Source organism: Peromyscus maniculatus, chromosome 5 (assembly GCF_049852395.1).
Source record: "Peromyscus maniculatus bairdii isolate BWxNUB_F1_BW_parent chromosome 5, HU_Pman_BW_mat_3.1, whole genome shotgun sequence".
Classification (NCBI taxonomy): Eukaryota; Metazoa; Chordata; class Mammalia; order Rodentia; family Cricetidae; genus Peromyscus; species Peromyscus maniculatus.
This window is the reverse complement of record NC_134856.1, coordinates 52,126,417-52,150,521: the sequence shown is the minus strand read 5'-3', so window position 1 is coordinate 52,150,521 and position 24,105 is coordinate 52,126,417. Positions and strand designations below refer to the sequence as shown.

The 24,105-nt window shown below is 44.0% G+C and overlaps 1 protein-coding gene across 2 annotated transcripts in view; it reads right to left on the bottom strand.

The window, feature by feature from the left end:
• The window catches only part of Cdh13 (cadherin 13), a 1,016,171-nt gene that overhangs the window by 551,313 nt on the left and 440,753 nt on the right, over positions 1-24,105 (bottom strand). For both annotated transcript variants that reach the window (XM_006986350.4, XM_076572196.1), the window contains exon 4: positions 3,933-4,049. In XM_006986350.4, coding sequence (XP_006986412.1) covers positions 3,933-4,049 — 117 coding nt within the window. The remainder of the gene's footprint in view (positions 1-3,932; positions 4,050-24,105) is intronic.

The following is a 24,105-nucleotide window of genomic DNA, read 5'->3' as shown; positions in this document are numbered from 1 at the left end:
TTAAGAAAGATCCTTGTCTCATTTTGGATCCCCCAAAAGTGAAACCTGAGACAAGGCTTCTACTGTGGCCACTTCATTCAGAAGGCAGCCAGGCTACTTCTGGAGAAGTATCAGCACTCACTAGATCATAAACCCAGAGAGGAGACAGGAAATGGTGGGAATCCCAGTCTCAGGAATATCCCACCCCAAAGGAACGGTGAGGGGCTGTGTGTTCTCCAGCACTCCTTGTTTGCCTTGTGCTCTGCCTCGTGTGTGGATGCAAAGCTTTCTAGCTTTGGAGGAGAGCCTTTGGCCAGCGAGATACCCCAGAGCACCTACGAATGTGGTGTTCACTGTAAAGGAGGCTCCCTGGGAAAACTCAGGACACTGATGGATTCTGCACCATCACTGGCCTGATGTAAATACTTTGCCTCACAGGTTTTCCTGATCTTTTCTCACCCTCTGTTTTCATCTCATTTCCTGAGTTAACTTGTTTATGCTCCTAGTCTTAGAGGCCCCAGGTAGTTGGCCTTGGTGAGTAAGTACTCATGCCACTCAGGAGGGAAAGTCCCTGAAATTCAACCTAGTTTGTGTCTCGAGCGTATATTGAGTATCAGTTGTGAGGTGCCATGGGAAGACCTGGGGATTTAATAGTAATGGAAACCGACAGGATCCTTGATCTTATAGGATTAGAGATGCATAGAAAATACTAGTACCTATTCATGGTTTGTCTGCCCTTTCCACTTATTGCATTGATTTCTCATGACAAGAATTCCACAGGGATGGTCTTCTAACATGCCAAGTAGGGGAATGGGACTCTGCGAGAGGAAGCAACCAGTCAAAGACACACAGTGAGTTAGCAGCTGAGACCAGCTTCAGGTCTCCTTGCCTCCTATCTAATATGCACAGGGACTGCTCACACCAATCTGAGTCATCTTCCATGAGATGGGATGCTCTTGCCGATGGGGACTGTGATGACTGACTTGGGTTGTCAACTTGACACACCCGAGAAGAGGGACCCTCAACTGAAGGATCGCCTCCATCAGATTGGCTTGAGGCCACTTCCGTGGGGGTATTTTCTCCACTGTTAACTGATGGAGGAGGCCCCGCCACAAAAGTGGTGCCATCCCTGAGAGGGGTGGCATCCCCAGGCAGGTGGTGTTAGGCCAATGTGAAAAAGAAGTAGCTGAGCAAGCTGGGGGCAGAGAGAGAGTCAGCAGCATCCCTCTGTGGTTTCTGCTTCAAATGTCTGCCCTAACTTCCCTCCCAAAGTTGCTTTTGTTTGGAGTGTTTTATCACAGCACAGAAGTCATTCTAGAATAGGTGCTCTCTTTTAAAACAGCATCATAATGAAGTGCTTGGTTATGACATGTGCTGAAAGACAGGCTGCGTAGACAAGCACATCAATGGAAATCTGACATGTAATAAAGGATTTTTACTAAAGTATGAGTGCTGGGATGTCGCTGGAAAGCATACAAGAGCTTGCTGTAAGGGGCTCACTGGCTAGCCAGCTCAGCCTCCCTGCTGAATCTAGACCAATGAGAGACCATGTCTCAAAACCACAAAATAGATGGTGCCTTGTGGAACAACCCAAGGTTCTTCTCTGGACTCCATCCATGCATATGCACCACCCCACACATGCACAAAAGCGCAGCCATACACATGAGAATATAAAGCCACAGATACACACGAAAAATAGGCAGAGAGACTACACAGTATATACATGTGTGCTGCCTGTCTCTTAACCCATGACTCCTCATGCTTCAGGACGCTGCTAGCAAAGCTATTACCCGATGTCAACTCTGGATCCTTCACATCTAGAACCATGAGTTAAACAAACCTCTCTTCTTTACAAAACAACCTGACTCTGCTATTTCATTACTGCAGGGGAAACAGACTATCACTGGTCTCAAAATCTATTAAAGATGTGGAGATTAGTCCCTTGGCAAGTAGAGCCCTTGACTCTGTGGGAAGGTAGTGTAGGCGTATGTCAGTGGCCAAGGATATCCAGAGGGACAGGGCTTGTCATAACTCAGCTCTGCCCATTCCAAGTTCCTCTGTTTTCTATGAGTCATAGAAAGTATTTGCTACAAGAGATACATCTTTGGCACAATAACAGTTTAAAACGAGAAGTATATCGATGGCTTTTAATTTCCAGTAGAAACAGAACTGCTATGGTCTAGGACACCCTCACCTCTTGTGGAGACCATACCTTCCCCTTAGTGGGTCTCAATGCTCCCACTACCATCTTCTATTCTGTTTCCACAGATTATTTCCTACCATGAAGCCGGGGTATTCTTTGACATATGCACACTGCCCCGGGAGAGCTTCCGGGGTCAGTCATTGCAGACTGTGATCAAATCCCCACTCCCCTATGGGCCTCCAAGACAGACGACCTCCAAGATCTTGCAGAGGTCCTCTGGCCATGCTCTCCCTGGCTCTCTGTGTTACAGTCCTCTGGGTTGTGCTCCTCACTCCATCCTCCCCACCTCAGGCTTTTGAACACACATCTCTACCAAGAAACCATGGACCTGGTCTTTCTGTGGATGTCCTTAGTCTTCTGGTTTCCCCTTAGATGTCACATGACAACCTTCTCCCTCTGACCCCTCCAGATTGGACCCTTTGCTCTGTTTCTCAGGTCACTGTGTTTCTGTTTCTGTGTCTGACATACAGTCATTGTCAGACCCTGAAATTTTCTTGTTATTTAGTTGCATAAATGCCCCCCCCACACCAGAAGTCAAGCTGGATTCTTTGCTAGTTGCGGCTGTGTTTACCCAGTCCTGATGGGACTGTGGCATAAAACAGGCATTCCATTTTTTACCTGATGAGTAAATTACTAAGGCAATAGATGCTGGCATTGAGATCTCTCATTTAAGCAAGCAGCCATGTTCCAACTCCAGCTTCAACAAGAAATAGAAGCAGCTTCTAATCTGAATTTCTGCATAGACATTTCTGTGGGGCCAGGAGGTACTGATGTGTGTTCCATATAATTTACTTGAGGCCACTGTTTTGGATGAGACTATTGTATTAGGTCCAATAGGGCAGAGAAAGACAGAGGAGAGTCACCTGCAGCCAGGTACACATAATCAGAGTGATTTAAAATGGTTCAGATTTCTGAAAAACAGGATATTCACAGCAACCACTTATGGAGGGCTCAGTGCATCTGAGCCAAGGGGTCAAGGATGGCCCTCTGCTTTATTCCTTAAGGTGAATTACTCTGAAGCAACATATCCATTTAGTCCTTGCTCCTCCTTATCAGGGTAAAGCCAGTCCATCCGCCAGCTCAGCAGAACGCCCTTCTAGCTCACAGACAGAAAGTGGCCTGAGTCCTGAATCACCAAAAACAGATAGTCACATCATTAAACTCAATTTGCTGATTTCTTTTTTTTTTCTCTTTCTTTTTTGATGCAATGCACCATCAGTACCGTGGTCCATTTAACATCGGCTATTTTCTCCTGGGGACTTGGTTGTTCAGACTCAAGAAGCAGTGTTTCGAATCTAGTTAGTGTGGTTGAGTTCCTGTAATCTGGTTTTGATTCTGGGAAGCTGCCCCAGCAGTGAGCTTGGAATGACACATTTGAAACACAGGATCTCAACAAAAACAAACCTCAACACCCAGCGGTCAACCTGTCACCTGGACATCAGCTACAAAGACAAAGCAGCTGGTTGTTAACCAATGACATCTTATAATATCACTTCAAAGTTATTTTTTGTTTAGATTTTTTTATTGTAGGTCCCACGATTGTGATAGATGGCTGTCACTTTCCCGGTCTTTTTTCTTCTTTGTAAAAATGATTGCTGAAATTCCTATCTTGAGAAGATCGTTCTGACCTCTTACCATGCAATAATGGAGGCCATTTCCAGCTAATCACAACCATCACAGCCAGCTTGTCTTGTGCATGCTCATCCCTTAATAGAAACACCCTGTGCCATTTGTCCTTTGTCCCACTTACCTTGCCAACATCTCTGGGGAAGGGCTGTCTCTGGTTCTCCGGGATCAAGATGGGAGACACCACAATGGACCTCTTTTGTCTTGGGACAGGAGATGTCCTTGCAAATTTAAATATATCCTAAAAGAGAAAACAAGATTAACTGACTAAGGTCTCCCCACAGACAGAAAAGGATCAGCCTGCCCTGGGTACTTTGCTTTGTTGTGAAGGACACAGCTGTCTAGATATTGTCAATTTTACTCTATCAAATATCTTTAGAATGACCTAGTGCATACTTAGAATCACATGAAAGTTGACATCATGATTCACAATGATGATTATTAAGCCAGTTAATTCTAACTTCTGAATTATCTACTTAAAATGCCACATTGGGTTTATACACCTTTCATGCTGTATAGACTGGTCTTAATCTGCCAAACAGGTAAAAGTCACCTGGTCAGCAAGAAATTTCTGGACATAAGTGTGGCTCCCTTCATGACCAGCTAGAGAAGCAGAAGTAAACAGTAGTGAGTGACAGCTTTGTAAACACTTCAGGCCTCGTGGAGATGTAGGTGATGGTTTCCATGCCATGAGCAGGAGTGCTTTTTGGAGTGCATTCCCCAGGGAATTGCTCATATTCACTCACTGAAGGCATGCTGTCAGGAGTTCCACATCTAAAAAAATTATTGTAATTAATTCTTCGAGAATTTCATACGATGTATTTTGATCATATTCACCCCAACTCTTCCCAGATGTTCCTTCACCTCCTTAACCCCCAATTTCATGTCCTTTCTTTATAAAATTCAATATGCCATTGACTCCAATTTGAGAAGTTATACCTTTTTAATTAAAGAACTGTGTTCAACAAAGGAGACTGAATCATTATTTCACATCAAGTGCTAATGTCACATTATATTAAAAGAAGAAAACATAAAAATAAACATACTGGAGACCCACAACATTAAACTGGAGCTACAAACTGTTACCTACAGAGAGGCAAGAAGAGGAGAGGGGAGTGGGGGGGGGGCGGGCAGCACAACCTTGATCTAATTAGAGGGCTGGAGAAAAACGAGTCGCAAACAGAGCACCACTTTTAATATGTAAATCAATCTCATCAAATACCACATGCTAATTAAAAGGATCTTCTGTATCATCAGGAGTAAGCACCTCAGCCTTCATGTCATAGTGAGTTCCCATCAAGACAATGTGGTAAATAATAACGTCATGATATCATTAGCCCCTGGTCCATAACAGTGTGTGTGTGTGTGTGTGTGTGTGTGTGTGTGTGTGTGTGTGTGTGTGTGTACCTATATTTTATAGTTTTAAGAGAAAATATACATAGGAAAGTCAAACAAGAAACAAGACCAGCTAAAGTTTTTGAACACCTCCACAAGCATTCATACTCTTGATTTATCTTGGAATAGACTAATGGTCTTGTGGAGAGCCATTGGGCAATATTTGTTTATCAAGAGCCTTGCAAATATCCATAGTTCTTCCCTCTATAATTCCACCCTAGGAACACACCTGGGCACTAAGCTCAAAGAAAGAAGAAAACTTCACAGAAGAACTTAGTGAGACAGGAAACACAAGATGCAAAAGTAAAAACCAGCCCAGGGTTGAGCAGCAAGGATAAGATTCCTACATGAGCGTAGTGTGGGAAGACCCACACTTCAAGTTCCTCCACAAGATGCTAGAATAGCAATACAGCAATTGTGTGTTGGCCAACATGGAGATACTTAATGCCAGCCCTTATATTTACAAAACCCTTCCAAAAATCCATCTCTTTTTGACCAATGAAGAAAGTTTGGACAGATTATATAAAAATTACCCCCAATTAAATTTGCCTAACTAGCAGAGATAATGAATATCACAAACTATATTTCTAGAGAACATCCTGTTGTGTCCATTGTAGATTACATGACTGTGTTATAAAAGAATAATGTAAAAATATAAACTAAGGAGTCTTTGTAAAACATGGTTGATTTACTAAAATGGTATTTCTGAGCTGAGAAAATGAAGCTATAATCAGAGCACTTCACAGACCAGAATAATTATTGCAAACCTATCAAAATCTTTTTCTTTGTCATAAGTTAGTTTTCCAAGATTCCAAGAGAAAATGTAAGCTGTTATTCAATGGGGGCAGATATTCAGTTCTGTAAACCACATTCTGGAATTGGACCAGGCAGCAGCGTGAATGCCTTTCATATCACTGCCCCGTGTACTTGAAACTGCAAGGCTGATGCTAGATGGACCCAGGTCCTGTGGAAGAGCAAGCAGTGCTCTTAACCTCTGAGCATTTCTCCAGCCCCATTTACAAAAGTGGTTCAATTGGAAAAGCATTTCCCTTGCAAGCACAGAGACCTCAATTTGACCTCCAGAATACACTTTAAAATGTTGGACCAAGTGGTGTGCACTTGGAATCCCATCACTGGGAGTGGAGACAGGAGGATAACTGAGACTCTCTAGTTGGGAGATCCTGTCTCAGAGGAGTTGGGCAGCATTCATGAAGAGGATACTCAAGGTTGTTCTGTGGCCTTCACATGCACATACACACATATGCATTTACATAAAACACATACACACACACACACACACACACGCACGCACGCACGCACGCACGCACACACACACACACACACGCATAAGAATGATGATTGGTTTCTAGGAAGACAATAGTTTCCACCGGCAGGCAAAGACAGAACACTGGATTCTTTATCTTTCATCTCTCCCCTCTTTCTTCCCTCCCCCTGCGGTGTGTGTGTGTGTGTGTGTGTGTGTGTGTGTGTGTGTGTGTGTGTGTGTGTTTATGAATGATAGTGGAAAGAACTAGCAAAGAGGATAAAACCAATCAATAGGAAACTCAGCCAACCAAACAAAACAATGAACGATAACCCTAACACAACTGAATTGAAAACAAACAAGCAAACAAATAAGCTGGCAAGAAGGAAGAGAAAAGCCAGGAGACCAGGGAAGAGAGAATGGATTCTATTATATAAAACACATATATAGCATCTCCAAAGAGGCTCTTGCTTTACTGGGGGACAGCAAAAGAGTAGAACATATGTAAAATATATGATACATCCAAATCTCATTTACAGTTAAGAAAACCAACAACTTCAAGTGCCGCCCATGAGTGAATGTGTAGGACAGCCCTGTGTGGAGATTTAAGGCGCCATGCATATGTAACGGCTTGGTGATTCAGAGCTGTAATACAGCCACAGAGACCTCCGTTCATTACGACAGCGTGTGTGTAAATGTGTCCAAAGCTATGAAAAAGCACCCTGTGTCCTCAGCAACAAACTTTCCATTGTTTGTGATGAAGGGCTCACTTGTGTCTGCAAGCCTGCTGAGGGCCATGGTGTTGTTCTGGGTGTCCCTGAGCCCTGGGCCTGCTCCTGGTGTCCCATTCTTCTCAGCATACCAGTCATTAAAGACACAGTGCCTCTCACCTCTCCCAGCTCCCGAGATGTGGAGTGACAGGCACAGTAGTTTCAACCCAGATGTGAAATGCTGGAGCAAAGAAACAGAAGACTGGGCCTTGGGAAACAGACTCTGAAGGTCCCTTAGAGGCCCCTGGAGAGAGCAAATGAGCAGGGCAGTCTTCTTCCTTCTGTTCCTAGACACCTTGGCCTTCATGTCAGGTTCCTAGGCTCATGGCTCTGCCTCTGTCTCTGCCAGTTATGGGTCTGTCTAATTGTGCGTTTGTCACCAAAGAACCTCAGTGTTCATGGGCAGAAACGTCTGGGATGGGATCTGTGCTAATGCATGTGTTTGTCTAGGTTCTCTGATGCCAGGTGCTTCTGCCACCCCTTGCTTGTCCTGGAGATCATCTTGTCACAAGAGGACATAGAATTTTCTTTAAAGGTGGGGTGAGATGATGTTGGCTGGTGGGGCCCTGGGATGGCATAAAGCCAAGCAATGATTGGAAACTAAGGCATTTAGTTTTCAAGGGCTCTTGGGACCCAACAGGAGTAAATGGGTAGAAGGCTCTTCAGAGCCTCCAATGCCCGTGCTTCCTAGAAACAATGGCCAGAAACAGCATTTCCAGTAGGGAAAGCCATTGATAAGATACTTTGGTAACGTAACTGTCGATATGAAATTGGGTCAGGGGAGGGTCAGGGATGGATATGGGCGAGAGGATCATGGCCAAAGTGCATCATATACTCATGTAACAATAGCCTTATGAAACCCAGTACCACATACGATGAATAGACCACAAGTGAAGCGAAAGAATGGAAACTGAAAATATCCAGTGACTTTAGGTAGGTCAATATCCTGCTGAAATGATTTAAATATTTGCTTAGTGACCCCCTCAAAAGTGACAGTTGTGGATCTGACACATTTTGCTACATTTTAGCCAGCTAGACATGTGAGGTATCACTCACTATGGGTGACATCATCGAGTGGTAGTGGTGGGAGCTGGGAGACCCCAGTGAGATCCTTTTCCTGAGAGACCTGGTCTAGAAGAACACTTGCTGGTCTCCACTTTGGCCTCATTAGTCCAGGCATTGTCCAGGCATTCTTAGATCATTATTTAGGAAATTAATCATTTATCTATTTAGATGATCTTAATTACGGAAGGAAATATTTACTTCAATTCCCTATGTTCCTTTTATTTTAGTGTAGTAAATTAATCTACCACAATATTAAAAAAGAAATGAATGCATAAGTAAACACTCTTATATGTGTGGCTGAATAACCAAGCACCCAAGTATGAAGCACTGAGGAAGGACATTCCCAGGGTCCTAGGTCTATGATGTTTGACTTTGGTATATATATTTAGGATGGAAAAGAAGTTGTTGTGACGAAAATAGTCAATGATGTAAAGAAGTTAGAAGTTTCCCTGTGAGTGTTGGGGATTTGAGTTGGGGATTTGAGAGGCAACTCAAAAGAGTCTTTTAAAAACACAACCTGCCCCTTATTAACACTGTGTAAGCACATAGACATGACCAAGAACGAAGTTCCCAGAACCAGGGAGGCAGGGCAGGCCCAGGAGGTGTGGTTCTTGATGCTGCTGCTGACCTCGGCAGGTGCTGTCCCTCCTGGACTCTGCCCTCTTCTGTGTGGCCAATTCTATCTGTCCTTCCGCCTCCACTCTCGTCTCAAGCATCAGTTCAGGATTTTTCCTCCGGAAAAAGGGATGCAAGGAAGGGGCCTGGTTTCAGGCCTGGGGCTAAACAGAAGAAGGCACAGAGACAGAAGGAAACCACAGGCCAGCACTGGTGGAGCTGGGAAGCAGAGAGACCCAGTGCTTGAGAAGTTCTGAAGAGGACAGGGAAGGAGATGTCAGGCCCATCCAGCACAGCAGGCAGTTCTGTGGACCCCAGGAGAAGCCTCTGCAAGGCCTGGGGGGTGGGGTGTGAATCCTGAAGTCCACCCCCACCTAAACAATCTCTGTTCCCTGACACTCATTCCACCAAGCCCAGCGGCGTGTACTAAAAGTTGATCTTAAAAATTAAAATGCAGGCAACACAGCAACAGGCCCTTTATGTTTTCTCGAAACTGCCGACTTCTCCACATCTGAGCTTCCAGTTAAAACATAATCCAATGGCTCTGGCTTTGGATAAAAATTTGCCAAACAACATACCTAAGACACAATTGCCTCTGAAATATTTCATGAAGCAGGAAAATAGCAACCCAATCAGGCCCTGCTCGTTCCACTGGAGGTGAAAACGTTTTAAGCATATTTAGATTCCTTAGTCAGAAGTCCATTCAACCACGTGCAATGGTGATGGGGATATAATGGAAAGAATTTTCTTCAATCTACTCTGGCATTGATGAAATATTCATGCTAAATAGCTACTTCTGAGCACCTGGAGGGATCTGCTAGTGTTTTACAAATGGGCTTGTTTTCCTAATACACACAGAGCCCCTTGCCTCCACAGCTGAATTAATCTGAGTCTGCGTTCTAGGTGCAAGAATGTAAGCTCCGGGAATACTGCTTTCCACATCTGCCAGAGTTCAGAACAGAGAAATGGGCTGTAAGGAAGGCCCTCTCATGAAACCCTGCCGCTTGATGTCTATGAATAAAGCAGCAGTGTAAGGAGGAAGAGTTTGTTTGGTTTATGGGTTCAGGTTCCAGTCCCTCATTGAGGGGAAGTCAAGGCAGGAATTCAAGCAGCTAATCAGGTCACATCCACAGTCAAGAGCAGAGAGAATGGTCAGCTGGCTTCCCTCGCTCTGTGCAGTCCAGGACCCAGCCCATGAAACAGTGGGTGTGTTTTCCCACTTCAGTTAACGATCAAGACTGTTATCCATGGAGAATAGTAGAGACATACCCATAGGCCCACTGATTTGGGCAATCCCCACATTGAGATGACCTTCTCTGGTGAGCCTACTTTGTGACAAGTTGACATTTAAGACCATCCATTACACTCACCCTCAAAAGAACAATCCTTTGACATTCAAGTGTGTATGTACAGAGTGTTGGCCATGAGTTCTCTCCAAAATGGTCACACAGAGCTACCCACTGGTCCCTCAGGCCCTATACATCCTCAAAAGAATTGGGGGAAACATCTGTTCTAGCTCAGCCATCCACACTCCCCTTCTTTGTCTCCAGTTCAGGTTCGAGACTGGTTTAGGGATGTTTTCTAATCACTTCTGGTCAATGCAGACTTTTTTTTTAAACTTTAATAAATAGTATGTGTTGGTAAATGCTCTTTGATAGTGCACAGCAAGCCTGCCCAATCTCTTCATATTCCAAAGGCTCAGGGTGACTTCAGGGAAGAAGCAGTCCTACCTTTTACCCATTGCCTGATGCTTTTGTCACTGGAGTGGAGAGGACGTCAGCTCCCTTCTCCCTGGCAACCAGTGACCTCATTAGCTGGTGGGAGACCTTGCTGGCTGCCAGTGTGGGCAGTGTAGCTGGCTACTCTGCAATGAAGCCCGACATCACAGGTGCTAGCTCAAGGAGACATTTCGAGAATAGTGAAGGAGCTGGGCTATTCTGGAGCCGACTCAGAGGCAGTGGTCAGCTTTATCAGCAGTGCAAGCAGGTGGTTCTGTCCTCTGCGCTCCTCCACAGCCGTGTGTCTCTTTCTCAGACATAAGAATATATTTTAAAAGCATTTTTATTTATCTGTGTGGGTGGGCACTTGCCTCATACATACACGTGGAGGCCGAGGGCCAACCTCCATAGTTCTCATTTCACTACAAGGGCACTAGGGTTTAGATTTAGTCTTAGAGGGAAGCGTCTTTACCCACTGAGCGCCCTGACGAACAGGACCTCACTGAAGGAACGGTAGTCCTTTTTGCCTGGACCCACTCTCTGGATTTGTTTTCAAAGTCCTTCTTCTATCATATTTTGTCCATTTGTCAGTTTGGGGTCTTTTTTCTTGTACTAATGGCTGCAAACTCTAATATTAGAAAGCTGTTTCCCAGGGCTGAAGAGGTGGTTCAGCAGTTAAGAGGATTACCTGCTCTTGCAAAAGGCCTGGCTTCAGTCCCTAGCAGTCACATGGCAGTTCACAGCCACCTGCAACTCTAGCTCCAGGGGTCCCGATGCCTTCTTTTGGCCTTAGTGGGCACCCACACTCATGTGGCATGTGGTGCAACACACACACACACACACACACACACACACACACACACACACACACACACAATCTCTATTTTCGTAAAAAAAAAAAAAAAAAAAAAGCTATTTGCCACACCAGCTACCAAAGTCAATTGCTCTCTTTACCCAAGCAATTTTTAATATTCTCCACGACCTGAGCTCAGAGACATATTCCCAATATTTACCCTGAACAATCCCCTCTTCTGAAGCCCTTCATTTCTTCTCTGTCACTGTCATCTTGCCCATACCCCTGGTACTATTCCCACTACCTCCTTTCTTGGAGACATTTTAATTAAGAAACCAGGGTTGCCGTAGCACACTTCGGCGATAACCTCTTTTATGTCGCTCTCTTCAGCGGAGCCTGGAATCGGCAAAGCGTCTTTTATCTCCCTGCTCAGTCTCCCTCTCCTCCTTTTGTTCTACATTTCTTGTTGGATCACAGGTCCTCACATTTTAATTCAGCCCCATCTCTCTTCCACACGATGCCGTTTACATTAATAAATTCATCTCTACAATGACGGGCACGCTGTCGCCTGTCTCCTCACGTCATTGATTATTGCATCCTTTGAAGATTCAAAGGTGCGTCAGATCTACCATGAAAAAGGACAAAAAAAATAATAAGAAAGAGAGAAAAACACATTTGATATTCTCCCACATCTGAGTCTTCTCTGGGCCGGGCGGTTTTGATGTTGCAATGGTAAAACAAGTGCTTAGAGAAGAGGCGCTCGTAATAAATATTCAATTGCCGTGTAATTCGCATTCTTCCCTAAGAGGCAGAGGGCCCTGCTCCTCTTTGGAAGTCACGGTTGGCAAATGCAGACACTGTTTGATGACTGAGCTCTGAAAATCTTCCCTGGGACCTAGGGAGCTATGTCTGCACCCCAGTTGCTCTTTGAACTCACCCCACAGGAAACAATGTTTTCTGCTTCCCTTCCATACGGAGTTCTTGCATGTTCAATGCATCTTTCAGACACTTGTGCAAACCAATGGCTTCCAGGGCAGCAGGGAGAGTATTTTGAGCTTGCTATGCATTATGTGTGGGCCTTGCAAACACTTTTCTCCTTTAATCTACACCCACAGTCTTTGGGACACGTCACTGCACTCCCATGCTCCAGAAGAGGAAACTGAGGTTGGGAAATTTTGAACATATAGCCCAGGCACATGCTTTGGCTTGAACCTGGGTCATTTTAATCAGATGTCTGGATAGTTATCCACTCTGCCTCCTAATTCCTACATAGATTACTTTCCCTGTGAAAATTTTAATTACTGAAAGAATTTTGTTTCAGATCTCTTCCAGGGAAACAGTCCTGGACGGTGATTATCTGTGGTCTGGTTCTTGAGTTTAATCTTCAAATCATCTTTTAAGTTTACCTGGCTCCTTATGTTCTCTGCTACCACTTGGATCTTAGCCAATATCAATTTTTTATTTTTATTTTATGTGTCTAAATATTTTGCCTGTATGTACATATGTGCACTATGTACATGCAGTGCTCAAAGAGGCCAGAAGAGGGCATCAGATCTCCTAGAACTGGAGTACCAGTGGTTGTGAGCATGTGGGCACTGCAAACTGAACCTGGTCCTCTGCAAAAGCAGTTGGTGCTCTTAACCTATGTCTCACTATGTACCCTTGGCTGTCTTTGAACTCACTATATAGATCAGCTTCACCTTGAACTCAGAGAGATCTGCCTGCCTCTGCCTGGAGTGAATTCGGGTCCTTATGCTTGCATGCAAACACCTTACTGACTGAGCTGTCTCCATGGCTCCTTAATATCATTTCTTTTGGCCTGAAAGGCAAATTATTCCTAGGATTGAAGGATTAGCATGTGGACCTTAGCTGGGGAGGGAGTGCTGTTCTTTCAACCACAGTCATTATTTTTCTCTTCATTCATCTCAACACTTAGAGGAATCCTACTTTGCGAGTCCTGGCTGGGCCGCTCTATCCAGCGCTTACCCTTCATCTTCCATGCTCTACTTTCTCTTCCCCACATATACCGCCTTACTTTTTATTATTATTCTCCTCTTCCATTAGCAGGTAAATCCCACACATGTAAGTCACCAAACGCCACTCAGCCCAATGTCTGGCCTATGGTAGGTGTTCAATAATGCCTGGATTTGTGGATAATAATAACTTAATTTCCATCCTTTACCATGAGTTGAAATACAAAGGATCTTAATCATATTAGGAGATGAAAAATGAGAAAGAATGTAATCAACCGCGATTCGCTGAGTGCCTATTATGTGGTTTCCATTAGTTAAATGGTGTGTGAAATACAAAATTGTATCTGAGGAGGTGTCAGGCTGCCATTTATTGTGGTGAAGGTTGTGCACTGCGCAAAACCCCCTGGGGGAGATAGGCAAGGGCTACAACTCACCCTCTTTTCTGTAGGTGTATGTCCAGGGGTGCCGGGTCCCTCAGGGGAATGACTGCTTCTGAGTGACTTGAGGGCCGTGGGGTGTTGGCACTACCCAGATGGTGGGAGCTGATCCTAAGCCTTAACTCCAGTTACACACAAGCGAGGTGAAGTCACCGGAGGGGAGCAACTGAAGGGCGATACATTTCTGAGAGGACAACAGAACCACGGGCTTCATGATGGAGCGCCAGTCAGGCTTAGCTGCCACCTGCCAGACAGAAATGCCCTGCACTGAATCTGGCCATCTTGCTTTCCTATCCGGCCTCTGGAATGTGTGGCATGTGTGGCGTCAGGAAATTTGCAGCCCTTCTCTGAGCATTGTTTTCCTCTCCTCTGAAATAGGTAGTCACCCAGACCATGCAGAGAAGTCTTCCCTGGGCCTGACATCCTAACTACATCAGCATCCCCAAACTTCTCATTTCCCTCCCGCGATTGATTTGTATCCATAGCACCTGTTACTATCCAAATGCCTCATGTTTTACTTACTGTTATTATTTTGTCTATGTTGCCCCCCCTCCCCCTTCCCCCACCGCCCGCCAGTGTCTAAGAGCCATAAGGCAGGGATTTGATTTTTCTCTTTCACGTTTAACACCCTAACCCTGGTAAAACAGAGCAGTTCCGGCACCTGTTTTGAGCTCAAACAACATATGAATCAAACGAGTGATGAATTAATGTAGCTGAGAAGGCAAGACGAGCCTGAGTGGAGCAATAACATCCGCTGAGATGCTACACTGTGTTTACTGACTGTTAGCGGAAGCGGAGATGGACGCTGATGGATGGGACGCTTGGCTGACTGCTAACCTGCGTCTACAGGACAGCCTGGGCGATGTTGATGGACAGACTGGAAGTCTTCACCTAGAGGAGGAGCCACAGGTAGATAACAGTGCCACCATGCCATACCTCATGAGTGCTCCCCTCAGGCTAGGCACGGTGATGCATACTTTACACATATGTTATCTCATTAGCTTTAAATGCAGATGAAGAAACTGAGGCATACCCAGCCCAGACTCAAATAGTGCCTCAAAACTAAAATAAACAAAAGTTTTGAAGAGTGTCAGTATGGGGTAGTATTCCAATGCAGTAGGGGTGGGGTGACAAGATAAAGTCTTTAGCTTCTAGAAGATGCTCATTAAGTAATGATCATTACCAGACCAATGGCTAGGGCAGAATCTCTCTCTCTCTCTCTCTCTCTCTCTCTCTCTCTCTCTCTCTCTCTCTCTCTCTCTCCTCTGTAGACTGCATTTATCCATAATTCAATATGTCTGTGAACTCCCTCACTTTTACCCACAGAAGTTATCTGTCCTGTTGGATATGCTGATGACACCAGAATAAGAGATTCACAGATCGCAAAAGTAGCTCCCTGTATGTCTTGTAAAATTGTGCACATTTTACATATTTATAACAACCACAATCTTTAAATAAGAGGCTAGGGAATGGGACAGTTGGGCGTTACCCTAAAAGCAGTGTCTTTCCCCCTTCACACAGACCATGGTGACAGTGGTGTCCCCATGCTCTGTCCGTAGCTTGCTCTTGCACTTGGTTGTCACATTCTGAGTCAGTTTAGAACAGCGGATGAATAGATGACTATGAATCTAATGTCTTTTGTTCAACTTTGACCACTCCTTGGGGCTAAAAATATGCTGTGTAATATTCAAACACTCTGTATCCCAGTTTTAACACATGTAGAGAGGGGATCATAATACTTCCCACATCATGAGGTTATGTAATATGGAACACTTGTACAAAAACAGAATAGCTAATGCATAAAGAATGCCCACATTGTCAAGCACTTAAACTTCATAGTTTCGGGTGCACTTCAAGTAGGTGACTACGACATGTTACATATCTTAAAACCTGGATTTTACTTTTATAGTGGAATATCTTTATGTGCCAGTGTCAGTGTACACACACACACACACACACACACACACACACACACACACACACACCAACATGCTCGCACAGCACCCTTCAAATGTTAGGTATTACTTCTCTAAATGGGATTCCTTTAGCACCTGCAAAGACAGCTATCACGGCTCTAAGAAGAAACTCCTCGTTCCAATTACACCATGTAAGTTGGCCTTTATTGAACTCTTTTTCCAACACCCACATCATATCTGTTTCCATGCCCTCTTGATTTACCCCGAAGAACGTTTCTTATCACAATCAGATTGCTTACAGCCAGTAATAAGAACGAAATCACAAGAACCACTATGGGAAAAAAGAAACATCTTCTACAAAGAAACAAAGATAAGGATGACAGCAGATGTCCTGCTGTGAACAATGCCAGAGAGAAGACAGTGGAGCTGCAGACTTCTAAAGGGCGAGCAAAGGAAAAAGAACGGTCAACTCAGAATTCTATACCTGGTGAAAACATCTTCCAATATTGAAGGTGAAATGAAGACTTCTAAACATACACAGATATGCTCTTGAACTTGGATTCAGTGACAACTTGCCACTGAGATGTCACTGACCTTTAGGATCAGCCCTACCTTTCATCTCCCCCATCCCAACAGCATCTTACCTTGCCTCTCCTGCTTAACCATCTTATCAAGCTGCCCAGATAGATGTCCAGACTAGCCATTATGTAGTCTACCCTTTAAAAGTTACCCTTAACACAGCTCAGAGTGGATGCTAAGTGGATATTTGTTACTGGAAGAAATTAACAAGCAACCCAATGTTTCTTGTAGCTCACAGGGTGGCCTATGTCCTCTTACCTGGACACTGAAGGTCCTCTAAGACTTGAGGTCTCCTTTTCTGCTGGAATTGCCTGCTGAAGATCAAATGCTACTTGTCTTCTTCATTGAGCAGTACTTTTTGTTTATTTTGTTGCTTGTTTTTGTAGTGCTGGGACTTAAACCCAGTGCCTTGCACATTCAGGGCAAGTGCTCAACCACTGAGCTACACTCCTAGGCAAAGCAAATTTTACCTTTTCCTATCTCTGTGCCTTACCCTATAACACCTGTCTCACATGAATTCCTTTCCCACAGAAACTCCACTTCCTTTCAGATGTTCCCTTTAGTTATCATATTCAAGAAAGTTGTGGTAGTTAGGGAGGAAGGTGCTGTGACCCAGGAATCCATATAGCCCCTGGCAATGACTGGGCTGTTTGCTGTACAACTCTGTTCACCCTTAGACACCTGCCCTGTAACTGCTGCAATTGTGACAGAGTTCACCATGCTGTCGACTTTGACTGTGTCTACACTGACTCTTGACTTCGGCTTGCAATATGTTATTTAAAAACAACAGAACAGTGTCATACACGGCAGCAACCCCATAATCTTGAGCTCTCCTGCTTGTTTGAAGGGATGTGTGATGGTTAATTGTGGTTGTCAACTTGATTGGATCTAGAATCAAGCTAAAGGCAAGCTGCTGGGCATTCCTGTGAGGAATTGTCTTGATCAGGTGTTCAGACGCCTAACGGGACTGCTGAGATAGTCAGCTTCATGTACCGAGCAACACAGGGTTCTCAGCCTCTGTTGGGAGACAGGCATTGTTTCACTACCCACACACTGTCATGGAAGCCAGTCTAACGAATCACATTTGATATGTAGTCACTCTCTCAGTTCATTCCTCTAGAGAAATGTGAGTGGCATGGTTGGAAAGGGGAAATATCATGGGGCAAGGTTGGCACTATAACAGACTAAAGGCAGCTGGAGATATTTGGATTGCCAAGAGTTACGTTCTTACCACACAAACTTTGACAGGTCTTGGGTGCATGCCTGCATGCATCTTTGGTGGTTCAGTTTGATACATATTTCCAGTAAAAAAAGAAAAAAAAAAGCTAAACAAAGAAAAGTCAGTCCCCTGCCTCTGTGGTAATATCAGCTTATTCTAGGCAGGACTGAGTTTCAGCAAGGTGAAGGGATGTTTCCTAAGTACACAGAGAAACAGTGGCATACAGACACTAGTATTGATTTGAGCCCATATCAATATTTCTCCAGAGGAACACTCAGTCTTGACATAATCAAAAGACAGGATTAGGATTGGTTTTTCTATTTCAGAGTGGTTCAAGGACTACTCTTAGTAACACTTGGGAAATAGTTTGTCACATCCCCAACTTTTTTCTTTTAAACAAAATTTCATCTGTGAACAATCCTGATACAGAAATGATCATGTTCAAGTGTAAATGAAACAAATGTCTCCATCTACTCTTGATGTTCATCAAAAAAGGCAAAGTGCTTGCTGTGTCTGTGTGAGGACTAGATTTCAGACCTCAGCACCCATGTAAATGCTGAATGAGCCTGGTGGCCTGCCTGTAAGTCCAGTGTTTAAAACAGAGAGATAGGAGATTCCCCAAAGCAAGCTGGCTGACTTTGACTTCGATGAAGAGACCCTGCTTCAATGAATAATATGGAGTATGGTTGAGGGAAATGCCCAACATCAGCCTCAAGCCTTTATATGTCAGTCACACTCATACACATGTGAACATGTATACACATATACGCACACCACACACAGATATACATTCAAACAAACAAACAAACAATGGTACATGTTTGGCCGGTCCTATTTGCATAGGCTTTCTCATTGGTCTTCTCACACTGCCTTGTGGTCAGTCCAAAAGAATTAAATCCGAATGGACTCAATCTGTACTGACACGTGTCTATAAAGCATAGGCGTTCCCAGGGAGAATTTAAATTAGGCTTCAGCAGAGCCTCTCAGCCCTGAAAATTGAAAGCGTGAGTCGTAGTAGCAATAAAATACTCGTGAAATGCAGTCACAGCCCAGGGATAATTTTTCTGTAATTGCACCTTCATTTCTGTGACCAGTCTTCAGCTCTGGTGCAGAGAGGACACTTTTCACCTCAAGGTGCAGTAGCTGCTAGATAACCTCTCCAAGAAAAGGGGAATTACCAAAGGAGGCATGCCCCAGCTGCAGATCTCTAACCAAGCCTCCTCGAGGTGACATTTGATATATCCCTGTGTGGCCTCGGGGAGAAATGTGGATATGTATTCTAGCTGTTGGTGGTTAGCCATTGATTTCCTGGGAGTGCTGATTGGCTTAAACAAGCTGGGTAAGACCAAAGTCCATAGCTCACTCAGGTGTGCCCTGATGGCTGGTACAGGCTGGTGCCTTAAGGAGCACATTTCTGCTGATTTGTAGTTCAAGGTGATCCTGTACTTCACTGCATGACAACCTCTCCTCCAGACCTTTCTCCTTTCATTGCCTCCTAAACTCATGTTCAACCTTTATAAAATAGCTCAGTTACTCTGGCTTCTAGTGAACTTTGAGAGCTCCCTGGATGGTGACATAAGTGCCTCCTTTCTCTGTCTATCTTGTATTGAGCCCCTCAGTGTTTTATCTATTCATCGCATGTATCTGTTGCCCTTAAGAGGAGGAATAATCTGGAGCTTTTGTGGGTCATCCCACAATATGATCATTCAGTCAGACACATGACATACGGCTCTATAAAACTTGAATGAATCCTACTCTTTGAAGTCATTGTTGTTGTTTAACCTTCCAGTTCAACTAAGAAGTCAATAAACCTGTACTAAGCACCTACTGTATGCTGAAGGTTGGTCCAGGTGTTGCATTCAGGAAGAAAAATATTGCATGTTTTCTCTCATTTGTGGCTCTCAGATTTTATGTAGACACATCAAATCACATATGACATGGAATTAGAGTCAGAACCATCCAGGGACTAAAAGGTACCAACTAGAGGGGAGAGAAAGAGGAGGGTCATGGAGAACAGGGTGGATATTACCAAAATATATTGTATACTTGCACGAAAATGGCCTTGAATAACACGATATAATAAATTATTACTATTATAAGATTTATTTTTATTTCATGTGCATGAGTGTCTTGCCTGCATGTATGTAAATGCCCTGCTTATGTGCCTGCTGCCCACGGAGGCCAGAAGAGGGTACTGGATCTCCTGGAAATGGAGCTCTGAATGGAGGTGAGCAGCTATGCGGGTGCTGGGGACTAAACCCAGGTCTTCTGCAAGAAGAGCATGGAGTGCTCATAACTGCTGAGCCATCTCCACAGCCTTCAAATACTATGTTTTGAAAAGGAAATCAAGATTACAGAAAGTGCTTTCAGGGTGATAATCATTGAATCAGGCTATAAAGAATTTTAGAACCAACTAGATGAAGAGAGGTCAATTGCCCTAAGATATATTTATGTTCCTTATTACTTAGAGTGTTTGGTGATCATGGAAAAGATCTTGTGCACCTTCCCTTGGAGGAAACATCAACTTTACATTGAAACTGGGTTTCTACAATCTGGGGAGTCATTGCTAATGTAGAATCCTGCTGCAGTGATCACAGGGGATGGTGTAGCTTTGTGTATGTTGTGGTAAGGTGTGGATACTGGTCATGTAGTATGATAATCACACCAGATGATGGCACAATTGTTACCAACATGCCCCCATTTTTGGTTAATCCTTCCAGTCCTAAGATGTTAGCAGCCCAAAGCCATCAACTGAGAGGATTTTATCTTTCCTGAAGACAGTCATCTTCCCCATGAATATACCCTTCCTGGGACAGTCCATCTCCAGTGGTGAATCTACATAAGGGTATACAATCTCAGCTCCTTAACTCATTTCAGAATGACCTCGAGGTCCTCATGTAGGGTCAGTTGAGGCTGTCGGTTTTTCTATAACTGCATCTCTGCCTGACTCTTCCCTGAACACAGCCCCCTGCATCTCTCCTTCTGGAAAAATGGATGGGTGATGATTGCTTTCCAGTTTCCAACATTCTACTCACAACCAGTGCTAGACAAGACTGAACAGAGGCCAGAGAGATCAGATGTCCATGAACAGCACAGTCCAGAATCCAATTCCTAGAAACATTTGCAAGTGAGCTTAAAGAGGAAGAGGAGAGTGGGATGACATACAAATGCCCTCTGCATCAACCCAGTGTGTTTGTGGCTGCTGTACAAAGCTTAGGAAAACACCTTCACCTTGATTTTCACAAATGAGATAGTTCTATGAGACTTTGAGGTATTTACCCACATAGACACTGACAAATGTTTAAGAAAATTTGACTGGGGCTGGAGAGATGGCTTAGCAGTCAAGAGTGTATGTGGCTCTTGCCGAGGATCTGAATTCTGCTCCTAGCACCAACATCGGGCAGCTCACAATCACCAGTAACTTCAGCTCCAGGGGATTGTAGCAGGCTTTCATTTGGACTATCAACCAGCTCCCAAATCATGACATGGAGACTTATTAGTAGTTAGGAATATGTGGCCTTATCTTAGGCTTGTCCTACTAGCTCCGATAACTTAATTTAATCTGTTTATTTTTATCTACATTTTGCCTGGGGGATTTTTACCTTTCTTTCCTTCTGTATGCCCTACTTTTCCTGCTTCTTCCATGTCTGGGTGGTGGCTGCCTGGCTGCCTGGCCCCAAGGTGCCTTCCTCTCCTTCTCCCTCTTTCTCTCCTCTCTCTCTTGAGCCTAGACTCCTCCTCCCATTTATTCTCTCTGCTGGTCAGCCCTGCCTATCCCTCTACTAATTAGCTATTGGCCATTCAGCTTTTTATTAGACCAATCAGATGCCTTAGGCAGGCAAAGCAACACATCTTTACATCATTAAACAAATGCAGCATAAACAAATGTAACACATCTTTACATAGTTAAAGTAATATTCCACAACAGGGCATCCAATGCCCTTCTGGCCTTCTCAGGCACACACACACACACACACACACACACACACACACACACACACACACACAAACACACACACACACACCTCTAAATAAATAAATAATTAATAAAATAATTTTTAAAAGCTAAGCTCAAAAGCCTCCAATCTCACGATGTCTTTGTTCTAGTAGTAAATGTCCTCTTGCTGTAATGAGTTAGAGATGCCTGCTATTTCTGATGACAATAGGTATGTTTAGGGAAGGCTAAATGGCCATGGTTTCCCAATAGTTTTGGAAGTACAGAGAATAAAGCATCACACAGGCAGTGAGAGGGAAAGAGTTCACTTTTAAAGTGGCAGAGAAGGAAAGTAAGTCATGATAAAAGAAGAAAGAGAAAAATGAGCAACAAAGGAAGACAGACGAGGCCTGTTTAAGGCGTCTATTGATCTGAACCATTTTATTATATCAGTATGTGCTCAAAAGGAACCAGGAGTGACAAGTTAATGAACTCTAGTTAGAAATTTCCAGACGAAGCTGAGACCGGCATTTAGCACCATCCTTGTCCTAATCATCTGAGACCTCGCCTTGCAAAAATGTCTTCATCACATTACAAGGGAGCCCGGATTATCTGCAGTAACAACAACCATCAATCAAACAAGAAGGAGGCAAAGGTGGAGAAAATCAAAGGAATGGTACCGGGAGGTGTTTAGACCAGGAGGGACTAGAATTAACAAGCAGGCTCTCTGATGAATCACTGTGTCAGCCTGGAGGAGTCTTGGAAGCTTTCCCAGCCCACTTCTTGCTTCTGTCACTTGGGAATAAGTCTCAATCCCAATGTTGACCATAATCCAGATGGAAAAAGGTGAGTAGCATAGATCACTTACATTTCCATGTTTCCTTTAATTTGCAGGATTGTTCCAAAGGGTCAGAGCCTAGAGGTTCTTTCAAACTCGGGAGTTCTGATGCCAGCACCATTTGACATCCATAGTCAAGTTTCAAGGTCCTGTGGCCTGACTGAAATTATTTGTGAGCTTATGTTTATTGATGCTCACGTGTGCTGGATGTATTTATTCTCAAAAGGTTTAAGGACCACTGCTTTAAACTACTGCAAAGACCTATTCTTTCTAATATTACATTTTTTTTGAAAAGTCAGATGCATTTTTAAAGTCACAGTGCATGCCTCTGTGTGTGTACGCATGTACACGTGCACCTGTACTTGAGGAGCATACACCCATGTACACATGGAGTCCAGAGAAGGACTTCAGGTGTCCTGTCTCATCACTCTGGACCTTATTCCCTTGAGAGAGCCTCTTGCTGAACCTGGGCACCAGGCTGGCAGCCTAGTCCAGGGATCCTTCTTTTGCTCACATGGTACTCTGGCTACAGGCAGCTTTTTCTGTGGGTACTGAGAATTTAAACTCAGAACTTCACACTTGCCCACCAAGGGCTCTTACCTTCTGAGGCCTCTTCCCAGCCCTGACATTTCATTTGAAAATGCTTCATGAAACATAAAAATAAGTATTAATTAAACACCAGTAGGTCCCAGGCACTGAGATGCAGAGTTACAATGGCAGACCAAACAGACAAAAGTCTGTCCCTTAAGAAGCCGATGCTGTAGTGGATTTAATATTTAAGATCAGCCTGTGTGGTCAGATCTAAATGATATTCTTTGGGGATCATAGAAACTGAAAAGGGTCTGTGTAAGACAGCCTGTGCCTTTACAGCTGAACTAAGCATGGGGACCTAGCTTGATTCATTTTGCTTCCATCTGACACACAATCCAATGGCCCCAGGAGCCTTGGCAATGGAACTAAGCTGGAGTGATATGGTGGACATGGAGTTCACCTCGGATGTCACTCCTTAGAGGATGCGGTACCATGATAATTTGGCCATCAGGGTTTTCAGCCTAAAGGGGAAACATGTTCCTCCCATGGCTGAAATGGATTTAACCCAGGGACACACTTCAGTGATAGTAAGCAGCAGAGCATGTTCACAGAACACTCCTTCCTCATGTTAGAGGAAGACAGGAAAAATAGGAAGAGAGAGCGAAGAGGAAGCCAACAGCCAACAAGGGAGCAAAGGAAAGGAAAGATGAGACAAAGGTAGAGGTGAGGGGGAAGGGAAGGGAGGGTAAAGGAAAAAGGGGGAGGGAAGAGGAGGGGAGAAGGGATACAGAAGGGAAAGAGAAAGAAAGAAGAAAGAAATCCATGGAATGTCCCACAATGTATGCATGCATTAAAATATTTTTAGATTTATTTTGTTCTATGTGCATGAGCATTTTTGCTGCATGTATATTTGTACACCATGCACATCCCTGGTGCCTGCAGAGGTATCCCCTGTAACTGGAATTCTAGACAATTGTGAGCCACCATGTGGGTGTTGGGGATTGAACCCGGGTCCTTTGCTAGGGCAGCCAGTGCTTTTTACTGCTGAACCATCTCTCCAGCTCCAGTGTGCACGTTTTATTCAACAGATATTATGGCTTGCCAGCTAGAAGAAATACGGTTCAATTTTTAAACCAATAAACACAAAAAAACATGCAGCAACACAGAAAATGTTCATCAGATAATACATGGAAAATTACAGTGCCCTCTCGCATACATGCATATTTATACACAGGCAATATGCTTGGATG